Source organism: Dermacentor andersoni, chromosome 1, assembly GCF_023375885.2.
Source record: "Dermacentor andersoni chromosome 1, qqDerAnde1_hic_scaffold, whole genome shotgun sequence".
NCBI classification, from domain to species: Eukaryota; Metazoa; Arthropoda; class Arachnida; order Ixodida; family Ixodidae; genus Dermacentor; species Dermacentor andersoni.
In genome coordinates this window covers 352,016,816-352,044,627 of record NC_092814.1, presented here as the reverse complement: position 1 = coordinate 352,044,627, position 27,812 = coordinate 352,016,816, and the positions used below count along the sequence as shown (strand labels likewise).

Below are 27,812 nucleotides of genomic sequence, written 5' to 3'. Positions count from 1 at the left end.
TGTAGTTTACCATTCATATTTATTCAATCTCTCGGCTGTGTCTCAATGAGCACTAAAAATACGCACGATTTGCCTTTGACATAAAATGACCACATTCAATCTCTCTGCTGTCTCAATGAGTACAGGAAAGTATGCCCGATTTGACTGACATAAAACGACCATATTCAATCTCTCTACTGTCTCAACAGGCACAGAAAAATGAACACGATTTGCCTTTGATGTAACAATTACCATTGCTACAACCTGAGCTAGCATTGCATAAACTGCTTTGCATCCATAATTGTTTTGCATGTGCTGCACTATTACAGCCACCACATGTTGATTAGACAATCTCATATTGGCCTCAACCCTGCCACTTCCCCCATGCATCCCCAAAGAGCGCATATATTCTACGACTGTTTCTAACTGTACAGAGGATGAACTCTCCAACCTTTTTCTGTGCTGTGGATCAGTTTTCACAGTGCTTCAACTTCAAGCCTTCTATGCACCATGCCTTTTTCACGCAAGTGTCTTTTCTGTTCACTGCAGTCAGTACCAGCTATTGCAGTCACAAAGCATCCACTATTCCACACATTATACGGTCTTGGCTGAGACAGTGTCCCTGCGCAGGTGGCTGCCCCTGAGTGGTTCCAGTTGTACCTGTGGCCTGAACTGGCTGTTGCCAGGTGGTAGTTGGCTCTGGTTCAGGGAGAACACTCACTGTGTTCTGTAGGATTTCGCGTACCTATGTAGCACACATGAAAGAGAGAGAAATGGTGTTCAAATGTTTTGCCAACACAAGCAACGCATTCATGCAAAGTTGTACTGAGCGTAGAGAAAGCAAACAAGACACAGTTATGAAATCAAAGCGTGCTGTCATGTGGTCATGCACAATTTCTGAGGCTCATTGTACTTGTGCATTAGCATCATCTGTGTCATGGCAGGACACAACACAGAGTAAGTTTGTATTACATTGCAGATGAATGCATCAGATAGCTTTTTTCTACTCACTTTTTATCACACAGTGTAGAATTGACCGGTCAAACAATATTCAGTCACCAATTATTTCTCGAGTGGTTAAAACCTCCCCCTCCATTCCAGCTGTGTCATTCACCATCAATGCGTTTGCCATGCAGCCATGTCTATGTCTTTCCTCCTTGATCACAACCTTGTGAAGTGACAGAAGTGTTGTCTACAACCAATTTGAGCGGAGCATATTCTCTCGTCTCTTTGTGATGCAGTTTCTTTTTCTGTAATACTGTGATGACAGTGGCCTACATATGAAGTTTGCATGTGGCACTTGCGCATCTTCTCCAGCATGCAGTCCCTGAAGCTAACTCCCTATTGCTGAATGGGTAGCAGAAGAGATTAGTATCTAAATACTTATGCCCAGTCCTTTAGAAAAGAATGAGGTAAAGAGATTACCTCTTCTGGAGGGAGGAAGAAGCCTGCCTGGCACTTGTATACACCTAATATGCTGCGGCTTGCAAGCACTATACTCTTACTGCCACCTCAAGGATGCTGGTGAAGCAGCACCCATTCTTTTATGCCACAGATGCGCACATAGAGCGCACTGCATTGACTGCATAGTATAAATGCGAGCTTTAAGTAAACTTCATTTTGAGGCCACCATCATTGTAGTAACAAGAAACAGGAAATTGGAAGATCCCACGCATATGTTGAAAATCATAATAGGCCAAGCTTTTTTTTTTTGTATTTACTAAAATGTCTTGACTTCAATGAACCTCAATGCTCTTTGCATAATACAGGCTCTGGTCTCTATTTTTGTTTACTTCTTTTTCTACACTCGACTGCCTTTGAGGCCAGCTTCTTCGCTTCTCTGTAGCTGGCTACTTTAATTATCTGTAGCCAGTTTCACTTCATGCCTCTTCTTCTGCTCGTTTATTTGGACACCTAGCCAATAGCATATACCCATGAAGTCGGAAGTATGACGGAAGCCCGTCTGGTCAGGATGACGCATACTTAAAAGGAAGGGGACTGGACACTGATCAAAATGGTGTAAAATATATAATTCACATTTCGGCTTCCTCACGGTAACCTTGTTCACAATCAGCGAACAATAAGTGAACAAGGCTCCCATGGGGGAGCCGAAACATAAATATATATTTTAAACCATTTTGGTCGGTGTCAGGACCTCTTTCTGTTAAGCAAGCACATACGCATTATGGGGATCTGCCAAGAATGTTCACATACCCAATGCCATATGCCCAGTTGCACATACCCAGTAGCCCAAGTTGTCTACAGTAGAACCTCGTTGATATGGTCCTGCTACATATGATTTCTTCGTGCCAATGTTCGCGACTGAGAAGAAAATGACCCAATACAGTTACGCTTCCTTTTTTTTTATGGGTTCATACATTCCCGAAAACACGATCTTTCAGCACCAACGTTCAGTACATCATACAAACTACGATCATATGACACGTTTTCCAGCTGCTAGAACCCACACAAACAAGAAAAGGTACGAGGAACACACGACTGAAAAGAGTAGCTGCCCATAGCAGCAGCTTTCCCACAATACTCGCCTGCCAGTCTTACGTGAAAGTGCCGGTGCGCACTCAGTTTCCCATTACCAGTACCATTACCCAGTAACAGCAAATCTCCTCCCAGGTCGTCGCACACCACATTCACAACTATGGCCACCAAGCGTATTGCAATAAGTATCTTTGTCTATCTGTTTCACAGCACACAGGGCAGGGCATATTGCCGTGGTAAGCGTACTGCATGTGTATAATAGGCCGTAACCCAAAGGTGCCACCATTCCCTGTTGCAGGCAGCGCAAGTGAGTGTCATGTTTCGCTCTGGTGGCATCGTAGATATATTCCACCATCACCTACTGTTACGTCTGAACACCACCAAGGGTGTTAATTGAACGTTTGCCACATGTCAAACCACCACAGCTCCTAACCAGATGTCAGCATGGCGTGGATGAGAACTAAAAGCGATCGCCCCACCATTACCAGGAAATTGGAGAAAAGGATAAGCGCGAGGGAACCACGACAACCACAGCACTTATCCAGCCATCGAGACAGCATGTAAACTGGCTGTTGCAGGATTCCACGAAAAGCCCTCAGACGGCGCTCACCCACCAGACTGAGCGAAGAACAGGGTGGGCATCGACGAACAAACCAGGTGTCACCGGATGATTTCCTTTTGCCACAAATTCCAAACCAGTTTCTTTGAGGCAGAGTTACTGCGGGTTATGGATAGCCTGGGCAGGGTATCGCAACGGATGATGATGGTTGGTGTTTAATGGCGCAAGGGCCAGGTATGGCCAAAGAGCGCCATGGTATCGCAACGGAGTCGACGATGGTGATTTGCTGCTGGACAGTCTTCAGATTCTCTAGTCAACTCACCTAGGGAAGACGACGGGATTAAAGCAGATACGTTTCAAGAGTGTGGACAGAGGGTCCTGATGTGAAATGACGTGTTCTTGCTCATGTATGGAGTCGGCTTCTGCAATGGAGCTGTGTAACTAAGCTAAATAAACCCTTTTTTCTTCATTTTCTACAACTTGGTGTTGTAGTCGATGGGCTTGGTGGATTCCATGCCACGAACGCTACCCTAGCTGCAACGCTACTAGCTCAGTTTCATTTTGTTTCCGGTCGCCACCTTAAAACACTACGCAATGAGAAAATAACAATGTTCGTCTCGGGTAGCTGTCGTCTTGTGCCACAACAATTCACACAGAGTGGGGCATGTCAAAGCTTCCCACTAAAATGCCCCGTTCGAAGAAGCTGCTGACCCGGGCCAAATTCGAGGAGCACAAGCTCGCCGAAGCTGCAGATCCACCGATGTGCATCTCAAACAGTTCTATAACTGCAGGAACAAACGACCACAGAGAGAGCACACAAGGACAGGCGCTGACGTGCAACTGTAGAGCTGCAAATCTGTGCCTGTCGTGTGCTCTCTCTCTGGGGTCGCTTGTTCACACAGTTATAAAACTGTCTGCTAATATGCACCAACTCACCCAACAATAATTTCTTCTAAGCTACATATGTTCTACTGCTGGCTACGGTTTTTGCGTTCCCCCTTCTGTAAGCAGTGTTCCAGTTGCAAGTCTGCGCCTTAAGGTCCCTGAATGAAACTAAAAGGTAGCAACATGCTTTTATCTTGCCGCTGCCACTGCTGCAACGAGCATGTGAGGAGGCAGGAGAGAAAGTCTGCGTCTCCGAATTGGTTGAGCGCCATCACATGGTATTTTTCGTGCCCTTTTCTTCTATATTTTTTTTCTTTTTCGCATCTTGGCGAACTCACCGCCATGACAGTTGGCTGTCAAGTTTCCACGGCGAGGCTTTCACAAGGGATTTCGGATGTTTTGGCTAAGTTTCGTGGCTAACTGCATCATTGAAGAACTTCGTTTTTATGTTAGGGTTTGATTTTAAGAGTACTGGAGCTGCAAATATGTATGAATGGAGCTTTTTTTATTGTTGACTGAGTGCAGAGCTCAGGCATGGGTAACATTATGCACGGGTGCTATTCTCGGTGGTTGTTCACATTTGTTTTCCTGATCGCACTATCTTCAACAGGCATATGAAGCTATGGAGTGCGTAGGCTGTGTTCTGTCATATATCGTGCTAGAAACTTAACAAGTGTTATTGTTGTAGTACTGGGAGTGCGTAGCTTTGTCAGTCCATGATTTTGTTAGGTGCTGCAAATATACTTTGCGAGGACAAGCTCTTCATTACCAGTGCAAAGGATTTTGACTATTGTGAGTCACTATTCTGAGTCACGGATGCAAGCTCCTGCCCTATGTCGTCTTCAAGTGCAAGACAGTGCCTAAAGGTGAGGAGCTGCCAAAAAATGTGGTCGTGAGATGCCATGAGAAAGGCTGGATGAACGAGAATCTTGTGCTTGACTGGATAAAGTCCGTTTGGTGTAGGCAGCCCGGTGCACTGTCGTCGTTCCCGTCCATCCTCGTGCTGGACGCATTTCGATGCCATTTGGCCGACTCAGTGTGAGGCTGTCGCGCGAATCCAGCACTGAACTCTTCATTATCCCTGGTGGGATGACGTCTCAGCTGCAGCCTTTAGATGTTTGAGCAAACAAGCCTTTCAAGGACGCGGTCAAGCGGTGTTATGCAGATTGGATGCGCTCAGGTGAGCCTGCAGTGACGCCGACCGGGCGGCTGAAGCAGGCTTTGCCAGCCACACTATGCAAGTGGATTGTGGATGGATGCATGGGCCAGCATACCAGGCGACCTTGTGTGTCGTGCATTCGAGAAGTGCGGCATCTCGAATGTGCTCGATGGCACAGAGGATGAATACCTCTGGGAAGATATGTGTGACAAGGAACTATCTGAAGAGAGCGCAGCTGAGCAAGACAGCAATTAAGTGCAGAGTGCAATTTAAATAAATGTTTTCCTAGAGCTTTCCTAACTCGTATTACACGCGGATAAAACTTTTTTTCTCCATTTCGCGTTCCAAAAATTTCACCTCGTACTATAAGCGGGTTCGTATTATATGCGGGTTTTTACAGTACATTATTGGCGAGACAAAGAATTCTAATTTTTGTGCTAGTACTCGACAATAAAAGGAATTTGTTTACCAAACTAACCTCAAAAGCCTTCTTCTAACTGGAAGCAGGCAGCCAATCCGAAGCCACAAAACAAGTGTGCAGTTACGCACCAAAAAAGCACAAGAAACATCTGCTTCTGCCAGTTTCATAGTGTTCCATCATTGCTCCTAGGACAGCACACAATAATCAAACCTTAAATACGGTAAAAACTCATGTGCAAACACCCAAGAATGATTTTTAATGTGTTCATTTCGTGTAACGCTGTGGGCAACTTCCAAGCGAACAACCAAACTGCGAGGTCGAGGTAAGAGAGAAAGGGTGAGCTGCGATAAGGCCAGGAGGAGGCCGGGCGAGGAGGAATGTTGCTATCTTTTAATTTTATTCAGCGACCTTACTGCACCTGTCCTTGTGTGCTCTCTCTGTGGTTGTTTGTTCGCGCAGTTATAAAACTGTTTGCTACTATGCACAAACTCGCCCAACTACAAATTCTAAGCGCATCTCAACTGGGCAGCTCGGGCACCAATGGTTCAGCCCACGTCAACATCCTGCTGCAACGATCCACCCAATGCTTTGCATTACGGAGATGTCAATTACAGTCAAGCGTGTCAAATTTTTTATTGATTTCAGATCGTACAATTTCCCAGTTAGTGCATTTTTTCTCACATTCTTTCTTTCTCCCAAAATGTACAAATGAGGTGCTACTGTATTCGGGCACATCCCGCGTGGCACACACCCAGTGGGCCAAGCTGTACAATCGGTAAGACAGCAGCAGCCAGCACCAGCAAAATGGGGGGAAGAGGCAAAGAAAGTTTTTCATTAAAAAAACATTGGAGAGAGATCCAGTAACACACTTGGTTCAAATCAACCACAAACAGGCAACGCTCACGTCACCATATGACATCGTCTAGAAGTGGGGCAATGGTATGGCCGTATGGAACACAAGTTGAGGGCAGCGTCATAACTCGTGTGGAGGGTAATTTTTAACAACCTGCTGTCATAAATTGTTTTTCTTGAAAAAGCATTTTGCAAGAGCCACTATGTAGAACCTATTCTTTCAGTTACAACTGAGACTGTTTCTGGTACCCTTCGATAATGCAAAATCCAACCTGCAAAAGCCTACAATACAATGAACATACCCTTTTGAAGGCTGTTCATTGAGGCTATGTGAGCGGTAGGCTGGTTACTTAGTTATTCTGTAGCATCCACCTTTACACACTCTACAGCATGTACTACTTTGCAGCAGACTTGACTATGGAACATTGTAGTTGCTATCTAAATTCACTCTTCAGTAAAAATAAACTTGCACAGCTTGCAGGAGTTATTTGGGCTTGTTTACGTCTTTTGACTATCACGCCCATACCTTACCATGCTCACACCCTACTATACCCAAATGTGCTCAAATCACATCTTCCACTACACATAGACTCAAAGAAAAGCTGTGGCCTAGTCACACAATCTGTGCAGCTTTTACACAAACACTGCATGGACAGTTCACACACTTTACATATGCAGACTCCTGCACTAAAACAGGGCAAATCCAAGTTTGGGCAAAGAAACAGTGCTTTTGAACAGGACAAAAGGATACAACACACACTAGCACTGCACTCGAGTTTGCACTCCATTAGCAAACAAATCCAAGTTGCTGATCTGTGTATCTTTAGGCCATCAGATAATGTCAAGTTTATAAAATTGTACCTAAATTTTTTTTCACTACTACAATTAATTACGTTATGGCAGGATTCGAGTGCAGATGTATTTCAGCAGGCAACAATGAACAGGTGCCCTGGAGCGGAATCTTATAATGGTTCGGAAAGCACACAGTTCACTTCGCCTCACGCGATTGGTCTGAATTGTGCTTGCATCACCGGCTTTCAGAGACAGTGGGCCAGTACCGCAAATCATGAACACATCACGCATCCATCAATCATTTTCAAAATGACCCCGTCGTCGGCTACGATTTTAACAAACGAAGAGGTAGTTGGCTGTGTGTTCGGTTGCTGTGGCCTGACTGTTGGCTTGCAACTATGGCCACACACTCCAGCCGCGCTGCCCCTGAGACCCGCCGGTGTTGTGCGCACATGCGTTGGTTGCCTTAGAGCCTATGATGTGGCCTCGTCGTCTGCTTAGCGTTGCTCTTCCAGTATAAACAACGGCTGGAGAAAGCTGGAGGTATGCGTTCAAAGAGATGGCAGCAGTGACTGCTGGCAGTGCTACCAACTGGAGGAGACTTGGGTGCCAGTAGCCATTCCACGGAAAGGAAGGAATTGCGCACTACAGTTCGATACCGGCCTGCAGTTCCCAAATGTCGGTCGGAAGCGAAGCATTCATTGGAATGGTCCATATCACTGTTCATGAAGTTGCTCTCACAATTACTGTCATTGGCCGGCAGAAGGGCTGGGTCAGCTTTCCTGCGACCTTAGCTGCCAAAGCCAAAGACACATTTGCATGGCGTGATCGAGTTCCGGGTGCTATCACCAGCGTCCATAGCATGCAGATTGCCATTCAGTAGCCAGAAGGGTTCAACCCAGGCAGCGCCTGTGAAGCTTTGCGTGGCTGATAAGGCTGCGGAATCATGATGGAAAGAGTGTAGAGATATCTGATTTGGCTGCTCTATTTTTGCTCTAGTTCATGAGTGCCGCACTTTCGTTCTAGTTTCACAGTGCAGTGGACGCATGCCATTAGCACAGCGCTCTTCAATTTTACTTCACGCACGCAATGCAGGACTCGTATTTTGCAATGTTTGATCGCAGATGCTGCCTGGGATCCTACTACCCCCTTAGCGGCGCTGGCAGTCCTTGATGGTGAGCAGCAAGATGTCCAGATCTACCAACACCAGCAAGAACTGACCATTAAGTCACTTGAACTGTAGGCCATCCTATATGCCATAGAGAGGCTGACGGGAAAGGCAGAAAAAAGTGCGGAAGACCACAGAAGCAAAGAGTTCACAATATTCACCGACTCCTTGGATGCCCTAAAAGCACTCACGGGGATGCCTAGAGTCGGCACGTGGGCGCATGATATTAAGGTCGCATGCACATCCCTTTATCGGGATTACAGCATGGGCGTGTGAGTGGACTGGGTTCCGGGGCACTCTGGCAGCATCGGCAACGGTGCGGCCCACAGTGCAGCGAGTGAGCTGTTGTTTTTCCGCTCATCTCCCCTGGGTCCAGTCCAGTCAACTGCGCAGTGACACCGGCAGCACCCCTTGCTGGGATTTTATGAGAGAAGCGTTGCCGAAACTTTTGGAAACTGGTTGCAAAAGCCAGGCCCACATGCTGGACATGCGGCGGACCTTCAGAAATATACTTTAGTGGAATAAAACTACTCGAATTCCAAAGCAAAGCTCACTAGGGATCAGGTGGCATCATTTTCGGTTAATTATCACCGCTCAGCACTGTTGGACGGCAAAGCTGGCGATATAATTTAATTTGTGACGTGCTGAGAGTCATTTGATTACAAAATTTTGATGCTAGTGTGGCATAATAGTGAGCGGCATGCTTTTTTCTCGAGCGCGGCAGAAGGTGCCCGCCACGGCTCTTTATGCTACAACATACACACATTAGTTTGCAAAAAGTTCCGTCAAAAATCATGACATCGCCAGAGTGCGAAAATTTCAACTGATTCTGAAAGTGCTGTGCCTATGCTAACTACTGGATATCCTTATATAGATAAGAAACGGTTCCACCATGTTGAAATTGGCAATCTAGAGCATCAGTCACTGGTGATCGATTTGAATAGGCGTGGTAACGAAAGAGTTAAAGGGCTCTCACCAGGTCTGGCCATTTTGAACTGACAAGCGCAGTGAATGCCTGCAAAGTATTACACTGCTACACACCGCAAAGAGAGCTGAAATTTCCCAAACCCCCTGTGCCCTTCTCCACGTGGGTGCTGCACCCACAGCTGGAGAGTGAACATCAAATGCACAAGTGAACCTACATAGTTCGCAATCCTCATATTTGACGTCACTCACAGTGACACGTGACTTGGAGAATAATGCAAGGCAACATCAGTTATTTGTTTGATCTGTTGCTTCAATAGATGAAACAATAGACAAAAGCTTAGAGAAATAAAACCTAAAAACCGAATGTCTGCGTGTCTTTGTTTTACTTCGTGCCATAGCAAGAGAGATGCACTTCCGTTTCGTGTGCTTGTTCCACTGTCGTGCAGAAAAGGAAACTGTCATTTTCGACCGTGTTCCAGCACACGATCATGCTCTGTGATGCGCTTGCGTATGCCTCAGTGTTCGTGTAGCACTGACTTATACCACTAGTCAGCTGTTCTCGTGCACAGCGCGCAAGATCCTGCACTGTGTGAAACAAGACAAACGCAACGGCTTGCGCGTGAGACTGCCACCGGAAGTGCACCGTGCAGTAAAAGAAAGCGAGAAAAAAAAAAAAGAAGGTGCAAGGCGGCGCCCATGACGTATGCGCCATGTGATCCTGCAGTTCTGGTATGGGAGAATGCAGGGAAGGAATGAGGCTCGACAGGGCTTCTATGTGTCTATGGCTTCTATGGGTGTCTATGTTGGTGGTAATGCTCGCCCCCTGAAATCTTGGGTTTGCAGCACTTTTAGTATTTCAATCTCGACTATTACCAATTTGAAAAATTCTTGCGATAGAAACCTCCCTAGAGGGCACATAACTTGAGCGTATATCCAAAATTTCCTATGTGGCCTGGTGAGGAGTCCTTTAAGCCCCATCATAAATTTTGGTTACACAGTGGAAGTTAGAAAGTGTCACCTAAGGAGCATTCTACTCACACTAATTTTTAAAAATTTGGTTACAGAGAAGAAAGGGGAAATTTAGGCGTCGCAAAGCCATGCTGCTAGGAAGCTTCGCTGCCAATGTATACACACTCTCTCTTTGCATAGACTAAAGCCTACAAGCAAAACTTTCCTGACTCCTCCCATACTGAAGCTATGGGACTACATCACGTTCACGTCGCATTCACATCATAAGCCCAGTCTCATTTTTTCTGGTTCTGTTTATTTTTTTTTCTGCACATCGTTTTTCCAGTGGTGAATATGGCTTCGGTAAATCAGATGATTTACCGAAGCCACGTGCCATAATTGATTACGTTACAGGCATTAGGTGTGCCGTGGATGCACCTTAAGTGTGATCATGTCTCTCTGCCAGGAAGGGAAGAGCCTTCGAAAGTAAAAGTGCACGGTTTGCCATGTGAATTTTAAGCTGTTTTCACAGCCTACAATGGTGTAATACCTTCCAGACACTATTGTGAGTGCGTGACCCAAGCACCTCGCTATTCGGTTTGCAACATCCAAACATGATTAGGTTGCAAGAAAGCAGAAATGTCACTTTTGTCTGTGTGCATATTCAAGCAGCAAGCATTCACATAGCAGCGCAAGAAACACAAACAGGCACAAACCTTGTCCAAGTGCTTGTGGAATCTATGCGCTGTGTCTAGCCGCTGCCGCCTCTGCATGTCAAGCATCACTCGGAGTGTCTCCCTAGCTTGATGGGGCCTGTACTCGTTGATCAGGTGGTGCATGTGGATGAAAAGTAAGCTCATGTCATCTTTCTTCTCCAGCCGCTTGGAAGTATCAGGACACCGTATCAAGATGTCAACCATGTCAAGGAAGTTGACAAGCAGTGAGTGGTTGAGCTTCTTCAGCTCTTTCTTGTGCTCATAGTTTTGTGGGTATAGTCTCCGTATACCTTGGCTTTCCAAAGGGCGAATGACAGGTTCATCCCCATGGAATGGAGCACCAAACATGGAGTAGCCTGCAAAAGGTAGCAGCACGCAGATACCAGGTGACAAGATTTTAAAAGAGTACTGCACAATGAATAAAATCATGCCAGCGGTTACTCATGCCAAGAAAGGTGTAAGGGGGGGTTTATAAATCAACCTGTTTTATGTTGAATGAAACAATAATGATGCGATCTTGAGAAAGTGGACAAGGAATGGGAAACAGCAGGAGAGTACCTAGCATCACACAAATGAATGTTGTCGTGCTTGTTTTGTATGCAGCTCTGCCAATTAAGCTGTTGCAGCTACTCTCGCCATTAAGAGAATGCTTTCATTTATGAGCAATCTAGTCCTAAGTGCCATCACATATATTCGCTTCTGATAACACAGCAATAGATGAAGAGCATTAATTTTATGGTAACAGAAATATCTATACATTGGCATCACGTCAAAGTTCCAGCAAATTCAGAACAAAGGCACAGAAGGAATAAACAAGATGAAACATCTATGAATCCTTCAGCTCCTCCTTGTGAGCTCTTTGCCCTGTTCATCCCACTGAAACAATCGAGTTCTTTTGAAATGTCACATGAGATGCTGTGAACCAAATTTAGCTTTTTAAGGACTTTAATAGTCATCACTAAACTTTAGTCACAAGCCGATTGCAGAATTGTTTGTTGCTCGACTGAAGCCGAGGTCATCAGGAAAATTGAATGATAGCAAAACAGCAAGCAACCTTGAACCAATTCTAATGTGCAGCTTCACGACTAAGCATACATTACCAAAAAAGGGTTGAGTGATAGCTGCAGTCTGTTTTTTTTTTTGAAGAATATTACACTACCAGCTGGAATGCACTTAGTAAATAATGAAAAAAAATGTAGTTAGAAAAAATAATGATACACAGGCTGATGGGCTAACTGGTATTGCGACATGATATGCAACACAAATGGGGAACGAAACCCAACAAAGGAAAATAGTGGCAGAACCCATGTCACTATTACTGTCGGCGGCAATGCATTAGCATTGAATTAAAATGGCGACACAATGTATTGTCACTGTCGAAATGAGTTATGTATGAGGTGCATACTGCAGCGGGACTTATCTTGCCTGCTTCCCTAAGAGCACATGGCACCATCTAGCACTATCCCCACAAAGCCTATGCATGGCCTTCAAAAGGCATGGCACGTCGGTGCATGCAAATGCTTAGAAATGCATCATGCGGCAGCCGAACTTCTCTGTCATGCTTCTTCCTAGACACGCTGAACTATCTAGTGGTGCTGCCTAGAAGTCCACGCGTGGCCTTCGAGATGATAATCGTGGTGCTGGTCGAGCCCCACAGCAGCCACAGTTTGTGGCTGTAGCCACAAACTGTGGCTACAGCCAACTGCTACAGCCACTGCTGCTACAGCCACAAACTGTGGCTGTAGCAGCAGTGGCTGCAGACAAAGGAGCTTTAACTGAGTGTTTGTAGACCACTCCCTTTGTATTGGTGTATACTAACTACTTACACACAGGAACTAACTGGGCACACTAGTGCATGTGTACACAACACTCACGCCAGCAACAGAAAATGGATGAACAGTACCCTTGCTCCACAGTAGAGCCGAATGAGTGGAGGGTGACAGTGCATTCACTTGTATTCTTGAAAACCTTTGTGGCTAAGCTGACTGCGTGTTGCTAGCTTCTCTATAAGACGCGCTATGCTGCACTGCATTGATACGAAATCAATGCAGTTCTTGTGCATGAAACAAAAGCATAGTGTACTGCAAGCAAAACTCAGCTAAAAGTGTCAGTGACGATTTCTGTGCCATAGTGAGGGTAGACATAACGAAACAATGTCATGTGCAACAGCAGCACAATAATAATTCATTTCGTAGAATGAAGTAATGCAAGGCTAGGACACATGAGCAATTTTCCCACTATTCTGCACTTTGTCCTGCAATAGCCATAGAAATGTTGTTCATCCCCCTGCAGCTCGCACTGCTACTCATTCATCTTTACTCTTTCCTTGTTCAAATAGTGAAAGACTGGAATCAAGACTGGTGAATAAGTATTCAGAAGCATGCTACCACATATAGATCAGTATGTGTCCCATAGATATGCAAGTAAAATGTGCAAGACCTCCTTTCACACTGTCCTCAGTCCTTCAGCGAGGAACGATATCTTCTGCATATTGAAAGCCACTCTTTTGCAAATTCTCGAAGGCCTCTGTTTGACACTGAAACATCAGCAGGACTAACTGTTCACTGCCAATTTCCTTGAATTTTTACATAACAGACTAAGGAAGCTTGCCCAGATTTGAACACCCAAGCTGAAGTGTAGGCCAGTTCTCTTTGTATTCAATATAAGAGTGGCCTCCGTACAATTCAGCATCTTCACTACACAGTGGTCACGTGATGGTGGCCAAGGTGAGCAAAGGAGGCAGCTAACTGCCCCCTTTGGGAACAGGTGACTGATCGGTGCTCCAACTATTGGAGGCCTTCATGTCACTATTCCTGCACTCGTGGTCGTGAGTACATAGTTCTGTTCGAAATATCACCTGCTCTTTCCTTCAAGTTCCAGAAATTCCAGCCACTTTTCATGTGTATCCCTACAGACTTTCAAACACGATGGCTATTGGCCAATTTTCTTAGATGTCATGACAAAGTGGCGCCTTTAACAGATGTGGAAACAGAAGAATCTCATCACTGATAAGGCAGTAGCAGAGGTCGATGGTGATTGTCACTATGCTGATACTATAACCTAATATACTGGACAGAGCAATGGAGGGTTGCCACACACAATCTTGAGGTTACAGTAACACAAAAGCTTATCACAATGATAGGTATATCATGATGGACACCATTTTTCATGGGCACAGCAACAGTGGTTTGAGCACAGTTTCAGCAACAAAAAGGAGCAGAAAGCTACGTAGTAGTCATGCTGAGCTATGAGTAAATTGACTCTTGATGGTATCAATAGTCTTTTAAACTGTCAATAGTATCTCTAGCAGTACTATCACTAGTGTAACGGTAGGTGCAATTGCAACTGGAGTATTGCAACAGTTTACTAAGATTTGGTATTGATGGCACTATCAACAGTGTTGCAATTAGCTCATGATATTACCAAAAGTTCTGCAATAACTGACAATCAGTAACACTCATTTCATGCATATTTGCAACAATTTCTAGAAAATAAAATTTATTTGTCTTCCCTAACAAAATTTTAAATATGACTACCACTTATTCAGATTAACAAAATTTTTTTATTTTATCTATGTTTAAATCTAAAAATGCAATTAAAATTTGTTGAGGCTCGGTTATGGCTTTATAACGGCTTTCAAAGCCATAGCTTTAAGGGCCCTGTTACGCAGAAAATCCAGTGGAGCTGTTTTTCCTGTATTGATCGTGCGTTGGACATGAGCGAAAACTCACAAATGGAAGCAAAGAATTAAGAAAATCAATAACAGGTCAAATAATGTTCGCCTTAACGATACATTTTTCGAGGGGGGGCTACTGTAACCAAAGAAAAGTAATTGAGATTAAAAGAAAATCGGGGCTTCGGTGGAACTCAAACCCAGCACCTTCGGAATGTGAAACGGCCACAAAGACTTATTGGCTGAAGCATGTTGGAGGGGGTTGTACGGAATGCTTTGAGATCTTTGACTTAGTAAATTGTCTTAGAGAAATGTACTGTTACGTCTAGGGTAATTATAAGTATGGTAATTAAGAATGGGCTGATTAGACTGAAGTGAATGCGAGTGTTGGGGTGGTTCATTGTACTGCAACAAATGAATGTGCGTGTATGCGTGATGTAACAATAAGCAGGTTGCGTCCTATAGAGACGTGCTAACACATACATGGTAATTGTGAGTATGCTAATTAGAGATGAGGTAATTAGATTAAAGTAAAGGCGTGTGATGGTTCACTGAACCATCACACGCCATTGAACTGGATGCATGTGTACGTGTGAGGTCCTGGTGAGAAACGAGCGCACAAGTTTTTTAACTGAAATTAGTCATCTAATTCATTGTAACTTTGTTACCTTTCAGTCCACCTGTGCTGTTTGTAGTTATGTACACCCAGCAGCAGAGAACATCTGTTCTACTAGAACTGATGCAACAACACACAAACATACTCCACAGCCACTTCAAAGAGCAGTGTTGTGGAGTTCTGTCATGGCCACTTGAATTTTTAGGAGTCACTGTTCCTTCCCTGTGGTTGCAACTCCGGACACTGGTGAATTATCCTATTTATTCGAATCTAGGCCAATAGTTTCTTTCAAATACTCGTATACCAAACTCTACAGTCGGCTTAGATTCGAAAATTTCAAAAAACACACCAGTTTTTAATTGAAACTGATAAATATGGTGCATAGCTAGCGCCATCTAAACAAGTCAGTATCACAGCCGCTACCAGCCATGCCAGTAGCCAAATTAAGTATGTGAGCGATGTCGCCATTAAAACCTGTGTCTTATCCTCAAGGAGGAAGAAAATACAGTGCAGTCCATTTATAACGATACCACCATATAATGATATATCGCTTATAACGATGGGTCGACATGAGAGTGTCATTTTATGCATTAGGTCTACGGGGAAAAAAACATAACGATAGGTTATTCACCGCATATCGGATATAACGATCAAAATTTTGCCATCTGGACGGTGTTTTCCGTGCCAAACAATCGTAACATTTGCGTTGCTGAGTTCCCTGAAACGAACGATGTCGAGACGAGGCGATGTTTACCTCCATAAGTTCGTATCTGCCGCCATTACCGCGCATTAGCACGCCACAAGATGACGCTAGCTGCTTCATGCGCGTCGGCCACAGTCGCTCCGAAAGAGAGAGAAAGAGAAAAAAAGCGAAGATGGATATCTTGCAGGACTCTCGACGCGGCTTCAAGGTGAGCACACTCGTGAAGAAGTATGAGCTCGCCCAGTCGATGATATCAACCATCTTGAAAACCGGGAGCACCGCGATTGTGAAGGCAGGAGCAATCAGCGGCCATGCCGATCAGCGGAAAAGGGCTAGAGACCCTTTGTACGCCGATGTTGAAGAGGCGCTTTACCAGTGGTTCATCACAACCCGCGCGCATAATGTGCCTATTAGTGGGCCAATACTTGCCACCAAAGCTAAAAACTTTGCTTTTCTTCTGGGACGCCCAAATTTTGAGCCTGGGGGAGGCTGGATTCAGCACTTTAAAGAGCGGCACGGAATTGTTTACAAAAACGTGGTAGGGGAAGTGGCATCTTTGGACACACAGGCAAAGCAGCAGTGGCTGCAGACAAAGCTGCCCGGCGTGCTGGAGTGCTACGCGGAGAAGGACATATATAATTGTGACGAAACTGCTCTGTTTTTTCAAATGTTGCCGTCGAAGACTCGCGCTCTTAAAGGAGATCGATGCCCCGGCGGGAAGCACTCGAAACTTAGGGTGACCGTGTTGCTGTGCGTTAGCATGGACGGGAGCCATCATCTCAAGGCTTTCATGATCGGGCGATCAAAGAAGCCAACATGCTTTAAGAATCAGCACATCCCGGTCCGCTATCGCAGCAATAAGGCGTGGATGACCCGCGACCTGTTCGAAGAATGGCTGCTCGAGTTCGACAGTATAATTGAAGGCCAAGGAAGAAAAGTAGTGTTGCTACTTGACAACTGTAGAGCACACAGCGTTAACCCGAAGCTAACATCTGTCGAATTGATGTTTCTGCCTCCGAATACTACGGCAGGCCTGCAGCCGATGGACGCCGGCGTGATCGCCAACTTTAAAGTCCTGTATTGGTGGCGCATGCTAGAGTGGCTAATTTTAGCCATTGACCGTGCAGCTCTTGGCATGTCGGGTCATGCAGACGGGCCCCCTGACCTGAAGATCAGTCTTTCGAAAGCCGTGCGCTTTGCTTATGGTGCATGGTATGAAGTAAAGCAGTCAACCATATACAATTGCTTCAAAAAAGGCGGGCTTTGTGCGTCAGGACGAACTTCCCCAACCCACTGAGACCAACACAGTGGAAGCCGCTGACATAACCGAGCTCTGGGAGCTCGTTCCTACTGGTGACACAGGTGGTGCGTCAATGGAGGAGTTTTTGACTGCAGACAGTGCTGCCTCGTTCTGCGATGAGGCGATCGCCGAAGATGTGCTGTCTCGACAGACGGCAAAGTTGTGCAACGGTGGCGACGGTAGCAGCGACAGTGACAACGAGATTGACAGTGGCTCCTTGACCCCGACCTCGATGTCCACGCAAAGTGAACTGTGGTCGATCGACTCCTTAATTGATTTTATGCATGCTAAGGATTGCAGCGGTGGCGTAGAGATAGAACGCCCGCCTCGCGTGCAAGAGGTCTGTGGTTCGAATCCCGGTGCCGCGCAATTTTCCACCGGATTCAAAAAAATAAATCCACGTGTTGATAAAATTGCATAAACAGGCCTGGACTGTGGCCTGATCCCCGTGACCAGAATTGGTAACGCACTCCCTCACCAGAGCAGCATTGGCCACCCTGGTGCAGTACTTGGCCACAACCTTCTATATGAACACAACAATCAAACCCCGGCCAGTCCCCAGCAGCTGCGAAGCAACTGACCATGGCGGCGGTCAGACCTGCGCCGCCGCAGAGGGTGCTAAGAATCCCTGGCTCCGGACAGGCCGCCATTGGAATATGAACCTGGCAACATTTAACGCTAGAACGTTACCTAGTGAGGCGAGTCTAGCAGTGCTATTGGAGGAATTAGAGGGCAGTAAATGGGATATAATAGGGCTCAGTGAGGTTAGGAGGACAAAAGAAGCATATACAGTGCTAAAAAGCGGGCACATACTGTGCTACCGGGGCTTAGCGGAGAGACGAGAACTAGGAGTCGGATTCCTGATTAATAAGGATATAGCTGGTAACATACAGGAATTCTATAGCATTAACGAGAGGGTGGCAGGTCTTGTTGTGAAACTTAATAAGAGGTACAAATTGAAGGTAGTACAAGTCTACACCCCTACATCCAGTCGTGATGACCAGGAAGTCGAAAGCTTTTATGAAGACGTGCAATCGGCCATGGGTAGAGTGAAAACAAAATGCACTATTCTGATGGGCGACATCAATGCCAAGGTACGCAAGAAGCAGGCTGGAGACAAGGCAGTGGGGGAATATGGCATAGGCACTAGGAATAGCAGGGGAGTTATTAGTAGAGTTTGCGGAACAGAATAATATGCGGATAATGAATACCTTCTTCCGCAAGCGAGATAACCGAAAGTGGACGTGGAGGAGCCCGAACGGCGAGACTAGAAATGAAATAGACTTCATACTCTGCGCTAACCCTGGCATCATACAAGATGTGGACGTGCTCAGCAAGGTGCGCTGCAGTGACCACAGGATGGTAAGAACTCAAATTAGCCTAGATTTGAGGAGGGAATGGAAGAAACTGGTACATCAGAAGCCGATCAATGAGTTAGCGGTAAGAGGGAAAATAGAGGAATTCCGGATCAAGCTACAGAACAGATATTCAGCTTTAACTCGGGAAGAGGACCTTAGTGTTGAAGCAATGAACGACCATCTTATGGGCATCATTAAGGAGTGTGCAAGAGAAGTCGGTGGTAACTCTGTTAGACAGGAACCAGTAAGCTATCACAGGAGACAAAAGATCTGATCAAGAAATGCCAATGTATGAAAGCCTCTAACCCTACAGCTAGAATAGAACTGGCAGAACTTTCGAAGTTAATCAACAAGCACAAGACAGCTGACATAAGGAAGTATAATATGGATAGAATTGAACATGCTCTCAGGAACGGAGGAAGCCTAACAGCAGTGAAGAAGAAACTAAGAATTGGCAAGAATCAGATGTATGCGTTAACGAGACAAAGCCGGCAATATCATTACTAATATGGATGAGATAGTTCAAGTGGCTGAGGAGTTCTATAGAGATTTATACAGCACCAGTGGCACCCACGACGATAATGGAAGAGAGAATAGTCTAGAGGAATTCGAAGTCCCACAGGTAATGCCAGAAGAAGTAACGAAAGCCTTGGGAGCTATGCAAAGGGGGAAGGATGCTGGGGAGGATCCAGTAACAGCAGATTTGTTGAAGGATGGTGGGCAGATTGTTTTAGAAAAACTGGCCACCCTGTATACGCAATGCCTCATGACTTCGAGTGTACCGGAATCTTGGAATAATGCTGACATAATCCTAATCCATAAGAAAGGGGATGCCAAGGACTTGAAAAATTATAGAATGATCAGCTCACTGTCCGTTGCCTACAAAGTATTTACTGTGGTAATCGCAACTAGAATCAGCAACACCTTAGACTTGTGTCAACCAAAGGAGCAAGCAGGATTCCGTAAAGGCTACTCAACAATCGACGATATTCACACTATCAATTAGGTGATAGAGAAATGTGTGGAATATAACCAACTCTTACATATAGCTTTCATTGATTACGAGAAAGCGTTCGATTCAGTCGAAACGTCAGCAGTCATGGAGGCATTACGGAATCAAGGTGTAGACGAGCCGTATGTAAAAATACTGAATTATATCTATAGCGGCTCCACAGCCACTGTAGTCCTCCATAAGGAAAGCAACAAAATCCCAATAAAGAAAGGTGTCAGGAAGGGAAATACGATCTCTCCAATGCTATTCACAGCGTGTTTACAGGAGGTATTCAGAGATCTGGATTGGGAAGAATTGGGGATAAAAGTTAATGGAGAATACCTTAGTAACTTGCGATTCGCTGATGATATTGCCTTGCTTAGTAAACTCAGGGGACCAATTGCAATGCATGCTCACTGACCTGGAGAGGCAAAGCAGAAGAGTGGGTCTAAAAATGAATCTGCAGGAAATTAAAGTAATGTTTAACGGTCTCGGAAGAGAACAGCAATTTACAATAGGTAGCGAGGCACTGGAAGTGGTAAGGGAATACATCTTCTTAGGGCAGGTAGTGATGGCGGATCCGCATCATGAGACGGAAATAATCAAAAGAATAAGAATGGGCTGGGGTGCGTTTGGCAGGCATTCTTAGATCATGAACAGCAGGTTGCCATTTTCCCTCAAGAGAAAAGCGTATAATAGCTGTGTCTTACCACTACTCACCCACGGGGCAGAAACCTGGAGGCTTACGAAAAGGGTTCTACTTAAATTGAGGCGACGCAACGAGCTATGGAAAGAAGAATGATGGGTGTAATGTTAAGGGATAAGAAAAGAGCAGATTGGGTGAGGGAACAAATGCGAGTTAATGACATCTTAGTTGAAATCAAGAAAAAGAAATGAGCATGGGCAGGACATGTAATGAGGAGGGGAGATAACCGATGGTCATTAAGGGTTACGGACTGGATTCCAAGGGATGGGAAGCGTAGCAGGGGGCGGCTGAAAGTTAGGTGGGCGGATGAGATTAAGAAGTTTGCAGGGACGACATGGCCACAATTAGTACATGACCGGGGTTGTTGGAGAAGTATAGGAGAGGCCTTTGCCCTGCAGTGGGCGTAACCAGGCTGATGATGATGATGAAAGGATTGCCGCCAGTGTTCGCACAGCAGCTGGAATCCATGCACACTACGGTTGTGAAGCTGAAGCTCCCGCAAAAGCAAGTGCAGATTTCGGACTAACCCTTGACACGGTCATTGGCGCTAGAAATAAAGTTTGTTTTTCACAGCCTACGTTCTACATCATCTATTCTTTTGAGCAAGTAGCGAATTCGAGTTCGGTGCTGCAAAGGTATGTTCCGTGTTTTTTACTTTTTTTAAAATAACTGCAGTCCAGATATAGCGATCATTGGTTATAACGATCATATTTTTCGTCTTTCTCGATAACATTATAAGTGGACTGCACTGTAATAGGAAGCTGCATCGCACAATGAGATTGAAGCAAAACCTGTCGGCCCAACACGTGAATGCACGTCAAAGTGCGCGTTTGTCTTTAGTGTTCCTGCTCTGCAGGCAGAGCCATGGCAAGGCAGCTGAACAAGTACGCACCAAATAAAAACAACTGGCATAGCTACTAGATGGCTACTGGAAACTGAACATCTAAGCAAATCTCGATTCTTACTCCGTTATATCGACGCAAGACGTCACGGTTGGGTCACTGAGCAAATGTATGGGCTTCATGGAGCATTCCCTTGCCATGGCTGGTTGCGTGACGTAATGCTCCCTCCTATCTTTTTCCTTCCTCCATGCATATTGACGTGCGGCATAGTGTTATCGTAATGGCACCAAACAGGCGATGCCACTATAGTGCCAGTTTCAAACGAAAGTTGTGCTTGCCACAGAGGCATCGTCAAACGTTCAAGCCAGGCAGGACTTTGGCATCAATGAGAAAAGCGTCAGTCGTTGGAGGGGGCAAGAGGAAATTATTTTCACGTGTGCCGCAACGAGGATAGCATTTATCAGACCACAACAGTAATGACGACGTAGAATGAGCTCGGCATGCTCATATTCAATAAATGCAGTTTTCATTTTGAGAATGCAGTCCTCCCTTTTTTTGTTCGGCCTAGATTTGAGGCAAGTTCTTTATTTTTCCCCAGGCTTCGGGGGTCAGCTTTGAATCAGCACCAGCCTAGATTCGAGTAAATATGGTATGTCACATTACCTTATACTATCAGCATGGAAAGTTATACTACATAAAAATTTCACTGCCATGGTGCGGAGGGGTATCTGTCTACACTGCTTGGTGATGCATGCTCTTTGTGAATGCAGATTGTTATGATTTTCGCCGCAGTCTGCATAGCATCTGGCTTAGTATAATCAGGAAAATGCTGCCAATTTTGTGTTGCTGTGATTATGCACGGTACATCATGTGAATTTATCCTATCAACGGTACTGTCAATATTTTTTCGTCATTGTTATTTCAATAGGGATTCAACAATAGAAAGTATCGATATATGCTATCAGTAGTTCTGCATAACTACCATATGAGCACGGCAGCAGCAGGTTTGACTCCCAATAACTCTGCTCATAGAAAATGCACTCAAAAGCATTTTCTTGGAAAGGAAATTTGAGCAGAAGCTATTTAATATGAAACATATCCTGCAGCTTTCATAAAACTGTTGCAGGGCCCCTTTATCATTCTTGACAACAGGCTCCACAGTTCTTGTAGCCATGCTTGTGCTCAATGCCACTTAACGTCTATTTTCCACAGAGCATGAAACAGCCAACGTTACCTTCTTTTTCTATTCTGAGGATGTCCTCCCCTCTTTGCCTTTCATACCATCCCAAAACTATACATATTTCCTCATGCTTTACTTTTCATCAGCATTAGCCCACCTTCCTCTAACCACATTCTCAAAGATGATGTAGCCGAGATATGCTGTCCTGTCCCTGATAGGCTTGTGTGCAGCCAGTACAAAAGAGCGCTCTTGCCCAGTGGTACCTTAGCACCTTCTTTTAAGGAGGTAAGTGTCAAGATTGTGAAGTGTTATAACACAAAAAACACCATCCTTAGCTTGCGGTATAGTTGTTAGGGCTAGTGCTGGAATTGACAGTATTAAAAAGTTTAATTTTCATCTCGACCAATGCTTCCAAACTCTCTTTGCTTTGGCTCAATACCTCAGGGCTAAAAACAGATCTTGTCTGGCAAGACTCTACTACAGTTTGGCAGAAATGTGGTTGGCAATGCCCACGACTATTCCATACTCAAAGCAAACACGTGCTATGCACACACCTTCATGCAGTGGCCTAGGTGGTGACGGAGCTCGTCCACGCTGCACGTTTTCGTCTGTGTAGAGGCTAACATACTGCATCGGCGGCAGCGGCAGCGAGCTGACTTGTGTTGCCTCCCCCATGGCTGCTTCAAGGGCAGAAACTGTAGGCTCCCTTTAGCTGCAAAGAAATCATGGGACCTACATCAGTGGCATTTACACCCATTTGTAGGGATGCACTAATATTTGAAACCTTCAAATAACGACTTCAATATTGTCCTATTCCATTTGGTTTTTGAATCGAATAGTCACTATTCGTAAGCACGAATATTCTCCTAATATTTCTTGAATCATTCACAGTATAAAGTTTGTGCAGTCAAACATTAAATTACATTACATGGTGGAGAACACAACATCACCCGAGGAGCTAGACTTTAACAGCTAAACCACAATAATTCCCACCCTGCAAAGAGCTCTATGTATGCGAACAAACAGCTTATTTTTAATAATATTCCATTTGTGATTTTAATAAACAATATTTTATAAGGTACATGTAACAACAGAAACATGCTAATATTATGAATACTAGGATGTGAAGACTGTTTCATATTAACGGTTTTCAAAACAATTATTCAAAAAGCATTCGATATTCGATTCTCTTCTCGCACTATTCAATTCACACTCCATCAAATTTCAAAAGATACTATTCTCATGCCCCAACCGATTCAAGTTTGTGACTAAATGAAACAAAACGATCACCTTAGTACAGTGCCAATTTACCCGACTCCTTTCTGTTACACAATGTTCTTGAGTGCCTGTACTACTTCAAAAGCAAAACATACAAAGACTTTGTATTGTGGGAACTGTTGTCACTTCCACGAGCTATCCCTTGTTACGAAAGTGGCAGCAACATCACAAGAAGCAAGAGGAAGGAGACCAGTGCAGGTGTTCTGCGAAACAGCTCGCCACGGTTCAGACACGGGACTTCCTTACAGTACGATGGGTTGGCACTATGGGCTTCTCACAGTAAAAGGTTGGACAGACACTGAGACGAGAGAAAAATGCACTATAGGCAAAACAGGATGCTTTCCCGCCTGTGAAAAATGACATCATCATCATCATCATCATATTTTATGTCCACTGAAAGGACGAAGGCCTCTCCCTGCGATCTCCAATTACCCCTGTCCTGCACCAACAGATTCCAACTAGCGCCTGCGAATTTCCTAATTTTATCGTCCCACCTGCCGTCCTCAACTGCGCTTCCCTTCTCTTAGTACCTATTCTGTAACCCTAATGGTCCAACGGTCATGTAATCTGCGCATTACATGACCTGCCGAGCTCCATTTTTTTCTCTTAACGTCAATTAGAATATCGGCTATACGCGTTTGCTCTCTGATGCAAACCGCTCTCTTTCTGTCTCTTAATGTTATTCTTAGCATTCTTCCCATTCCAGCACCCTTTGCGCAGCCCTTAACTTGTTCTCAAGCTTCTTTGTCAGTCTCCAAGTCTCTGCACCATATGTCAGCACCGGTAAAATGCACTGATTGTACACAAAATGACATATTTGTTTAAAAAATGCTGCAACGTAAAGTTGATATAACAGAAGCATGTTACTAATGCTGCTATTTCAAATGCTATGGTGTCTGTACAGCTACATTATATGCTGCTCACTGTTTCACTCAACCTTTTAATGCCACACAACACTAGAAAAGTGCACAATTTATTATTCCTTTGTTGGAAAACTGGCAGCAAACAACACACACCATGGCTAAAGCTTTGCCAGACAAGACACAATAGCTCTCAACTGTTTCTTTGATGTTATTTCACACATAACACCACTCAAATGAGCAGACACTGGGCAAACTGTTTGGCAAACCAGAGTCACAATGTCAGTGTAACTACATTTAATATCACCCACTATTCACTAACAAAAGTTTGTACCTTCCAATTGTCATGCAAAAGTAAACTGGGAAAACACTGCTTATAAACCATTTTTTTGTATACTTCCAAACTGCCAACATTTATGATCTTATCGCAAAATGCCCAATGTTTAGATTTTGGTTACATTTGTCAGAACATCTGTAATACCCCTGTCACATGGGAAGATTTAATGTCATTTGAATCGAATGGCATTCGCACATAATCCCACTAATCGGGATTTACAAGGGAAATTTTAATGTCATTCTAACGGAATGACATTTGCTATCGAATGAGCTAGGGGAACTCATATGCATTCGATTTCGAACCGAATGTATACTCTTGACCCCAGATGGACAACAGCGACACGCAACACGAAAAAATAATGTGTGCATCAGCAAAGTCGGAAGATATTTTTTTAGACTTATAAAAAGAAATATTTATTTTTGCCGTGATGATATTTTCATCACGGGCTGTGCTCAAGTGCTATTACTCTTTGCATCAGGAGTCTGTTGCGGCGGCCGACCATATTGGATGTGTTGATTGAAGTGCTTTTAGTTGTGAATAATTGGCCTCGAAATGTTTTCGTCCATTTTAAGAGTACTCTCAAAAGTTCTTAAACGCGTTTAGTAGGCACAAAATTTATTTGAATTTCACAAAATTTGTTCCAGATCGTCATTGTTATCATTTGCGAATGCCATTATATTTTACTGTGCAGCACCACAAGAGACCGAATGGCATTCAATGCATGGAATGCCGTTCGATTCGAATGACATTAAATTTTCCCGTGTGGCAGGGGTATAAGTTCATTTTTTATTTGCACCCTGTTTACAGCAAAAACAATCTAAAGAGATCACAAATAAAATACAGTTGCCGAATGGTTTTTTAGAGCCCGATTTTCTGGATCCACTCGAGTATTCAAATGCACCCACAACACCCACTCCACAGAAACAGTGCATAAATGGCAACTAAAATGCTGGATGCCATTACATTAACATTTAATAAATTTCATGAATACTTCAAATTGTCTGCTTGCAGGTCCATACTATAGCTGTGGCTATAGACCAGAATTTCAAGCATTTCTAGGGAGAAGTCATTTCTTGCTGGGGACTATGGGAAGCATAACACTCAGCCTCTTCTTGTCGTGAAACTGCAGCACACACAACAAATGAGATACAAAGCAAGGGTGACACATGAGCACTGCTTTGTGTCTCGTTGGTTGTGCGTGGTGCAATTTCATAATGAATAGCCACCAATTTGCCCATCTTTCAGTACATTTACTGCTCTTCCTGCATGTTTGCCACCAATACTCACTTGGCATGGCTTTGTTGTCACATGCCCCTCAATCAAACCTGCAGCCCAGCATGGGCTGTGCAGACAGCTGATGATATGGGTAGAGGTTAACTGTGCGTACTCTAAATGGGTGTGTGACAGTAATAGAATTCTGGTCTATTGAGCAGCGTGCCTGCTCACAGCATCTTTACAGGATAAAGTCTGTAATCTTTATAAATAAAGTCGCCATCTGGAGTAACAAGTTTTTTATAAGTAGTTTTCACTAAACTTAAGTAGTTTTAGGCTTCAACTGCAGTACCTTTCAAATTTTAAGGTTGGCAAGTTTGTACTCTTGACGGCACTCTCAGCCACAGCAGTACAAATTAGCACTCAGTTCATGTTAGTGAAGGCAGGCCTCTACAACCTACATTATTTCGATTACTTGCAGAGATTTGTTACAGCACAAGGCAAGTTGAAGTCACACAAGCAATGCTGTCAATGCACAAAAACGTTAGACTACAGAAATGTAATGTCACTGCACACCTACAATAATAATGATATCGAGTGGGCCCATAATGAGTATTTCACGTTATGTCAGTAAGCTGCCAGTCATATATATCAACAGCAAGCACCAACATATGGGTCACGAAGCTACTCAAATGCTGCTGCAGCCTATTAAGGCTCTCAAGCAGGCGAGACTGAATACCGATATAGATGAATATTTACTTTATTCGGGACACCCAACGCATGCAACACAAAATGGTTACAGGTACCATTGGCACGGCAGGCGCGCGGTCTTTTTCTGTTTCCAATTCTCGAATTGTAATATATGCGATTAAATGTCACACTTATTTATCTGCCTTCTCTAAACAACACTCACGTCACAATATGGGTGCAACGATCACGTCACTCTTAACACATATTGGCAGCTTAGTGAAAACACACCATTTTGTTAAATGCCAAAGGGTAGCAAAACAGTTAACAGCGCACGGCGACTGAGCCTTTAAATATGCGCACAAAACAAGCACATTCACACCAATGGTTATATGCCAATTAGACGGATCTCTACTGACATAGCACGTCACAAACGGTGCTCCATCAGACATTGCAACGGTTGAATAGTTGCGACGAGCCTGTGTGTGGGTGCTCTAACGGCAGTTAGCACAGGGCGCGTCGCAAAACGCAGTTTGTAGACGGGTAGATTTCTTATTCCAAGAGCTCTCGCATATGGCCAGGACAATACTTTGCAAAGCGCAACGAGGGTTTTACTTTGCTCCAACGATAGTCAAACCAAAACAAGAAAGAAACGCTCCTTTGGGGTGTGTTCTACCTTCATTCTCTTCAACAATACGCTACCACGGTAAAGTACCGAAATATATGTAATTGGAAAGAAGCATTTTGTACCTTCGCACGAAGTGACTACTCGAGATTAATGCAACCCTATGTAAGAAGCTTACCGCTTTCAATAGCTAGTGCTGCGAAAACATGTCTCAAACATCACTTCGATGTGAAGTTTACTTGAGAGCAGGGGTTCTTAAATAAGCACCTTACTTTGCACGATCTCAAATGACACATCACAGAAATTCGACAAGAACGAACACACGGCCAACTCGGCGTCGTAAACTGGCAAGAGGAAATACGTCACGGTGCTTCGACTTCCCACTGCTTCCCGTCTGCTTCCCACTTCCGATAACAGCGAGCCGCCAGAGCAGTGCCATGCAGAGCTCCTTAGCTACAGTTCACTGTACCTTAGCCATCTACAGGGTCCTGAATATTTCGCTTCGCATGTTTGAAAAAAGATTTTGCGCTCACCGCTGCACT

General features: G+C 44.5%; 1 protein-coding gene across 4 annotated transcripts; it reads right to left on the bottom strand.

Moving 5' to 3' along the window:
* On the bottom strand, positions 1–27,658 carry LOC126516759 (mediator of RNA polymerase II transcription subunit 7-like). Of its 4 annotated transcripts, XM_055063969.2 has the most exons (5): positions 27,449–27,658; positions 22,826–22,983; positions 10,903–11,258; positions 8,503–8,696; positions 636–724 (listed from the first exon to the last, which is right to left on the bottom strand). In XM_055063969.2, the coding sequence occupies exons 2-4, from the start codon at positions 22,944–22,946 to the stop codon at positions 8,538–8,540; spliced, it is 636 nt and encodes a 211-aa protein (XP_054919944.1). In that variant the 5' UTR covers positions 22,947–22,983; positions 27,449–27,658; the 3' UTR covers positions 636–724; positions 8,503–8,537. The 4 variants fall into 4 exon arrangements, with proteins under 4 accessions (XP_054919943.1, XP_050022815.1, XP_054919944.1 ...); XM_055063968.2 differs by lacking the exon at positions 8,503–8,696 and having other exon boundaries at positions 1–724; positions 27,396–27,642; XM_050166858.2 differs by lacking the exon at positions 8,503–8,696 and having other exon boundaries at positions 1–724; positions 27,449–27,640.
* Positions 27,659–27,812: the final 154 nt, after the last annotated feature.

Excerpts from the sequence above, each read along its gene's own strand:
- LOC126516759 (XM_055063968.2), bottom strand. The coding sequence starts at position 22,946 with ATGGGGGAGGCAACACAAGTCAGCTCGCTGCCGCTGCCGCCGATGCAG. Across the intron at positions 11,259-22,825 it reads ACCTAGGCCACTGCATGAAG|GCTACTCCATGTTTGGTGCT; the intron begins GTGTGTGCATAG and ends TACCTTTTGCAG. Across the intron at positions 725-10,902 it reads TCCACAAGCACTTGGACAAG|GTACGCGAAATCCTACAGAA; the intron begins GTTTGTGCCTGT and ends TGTGCTACATAG.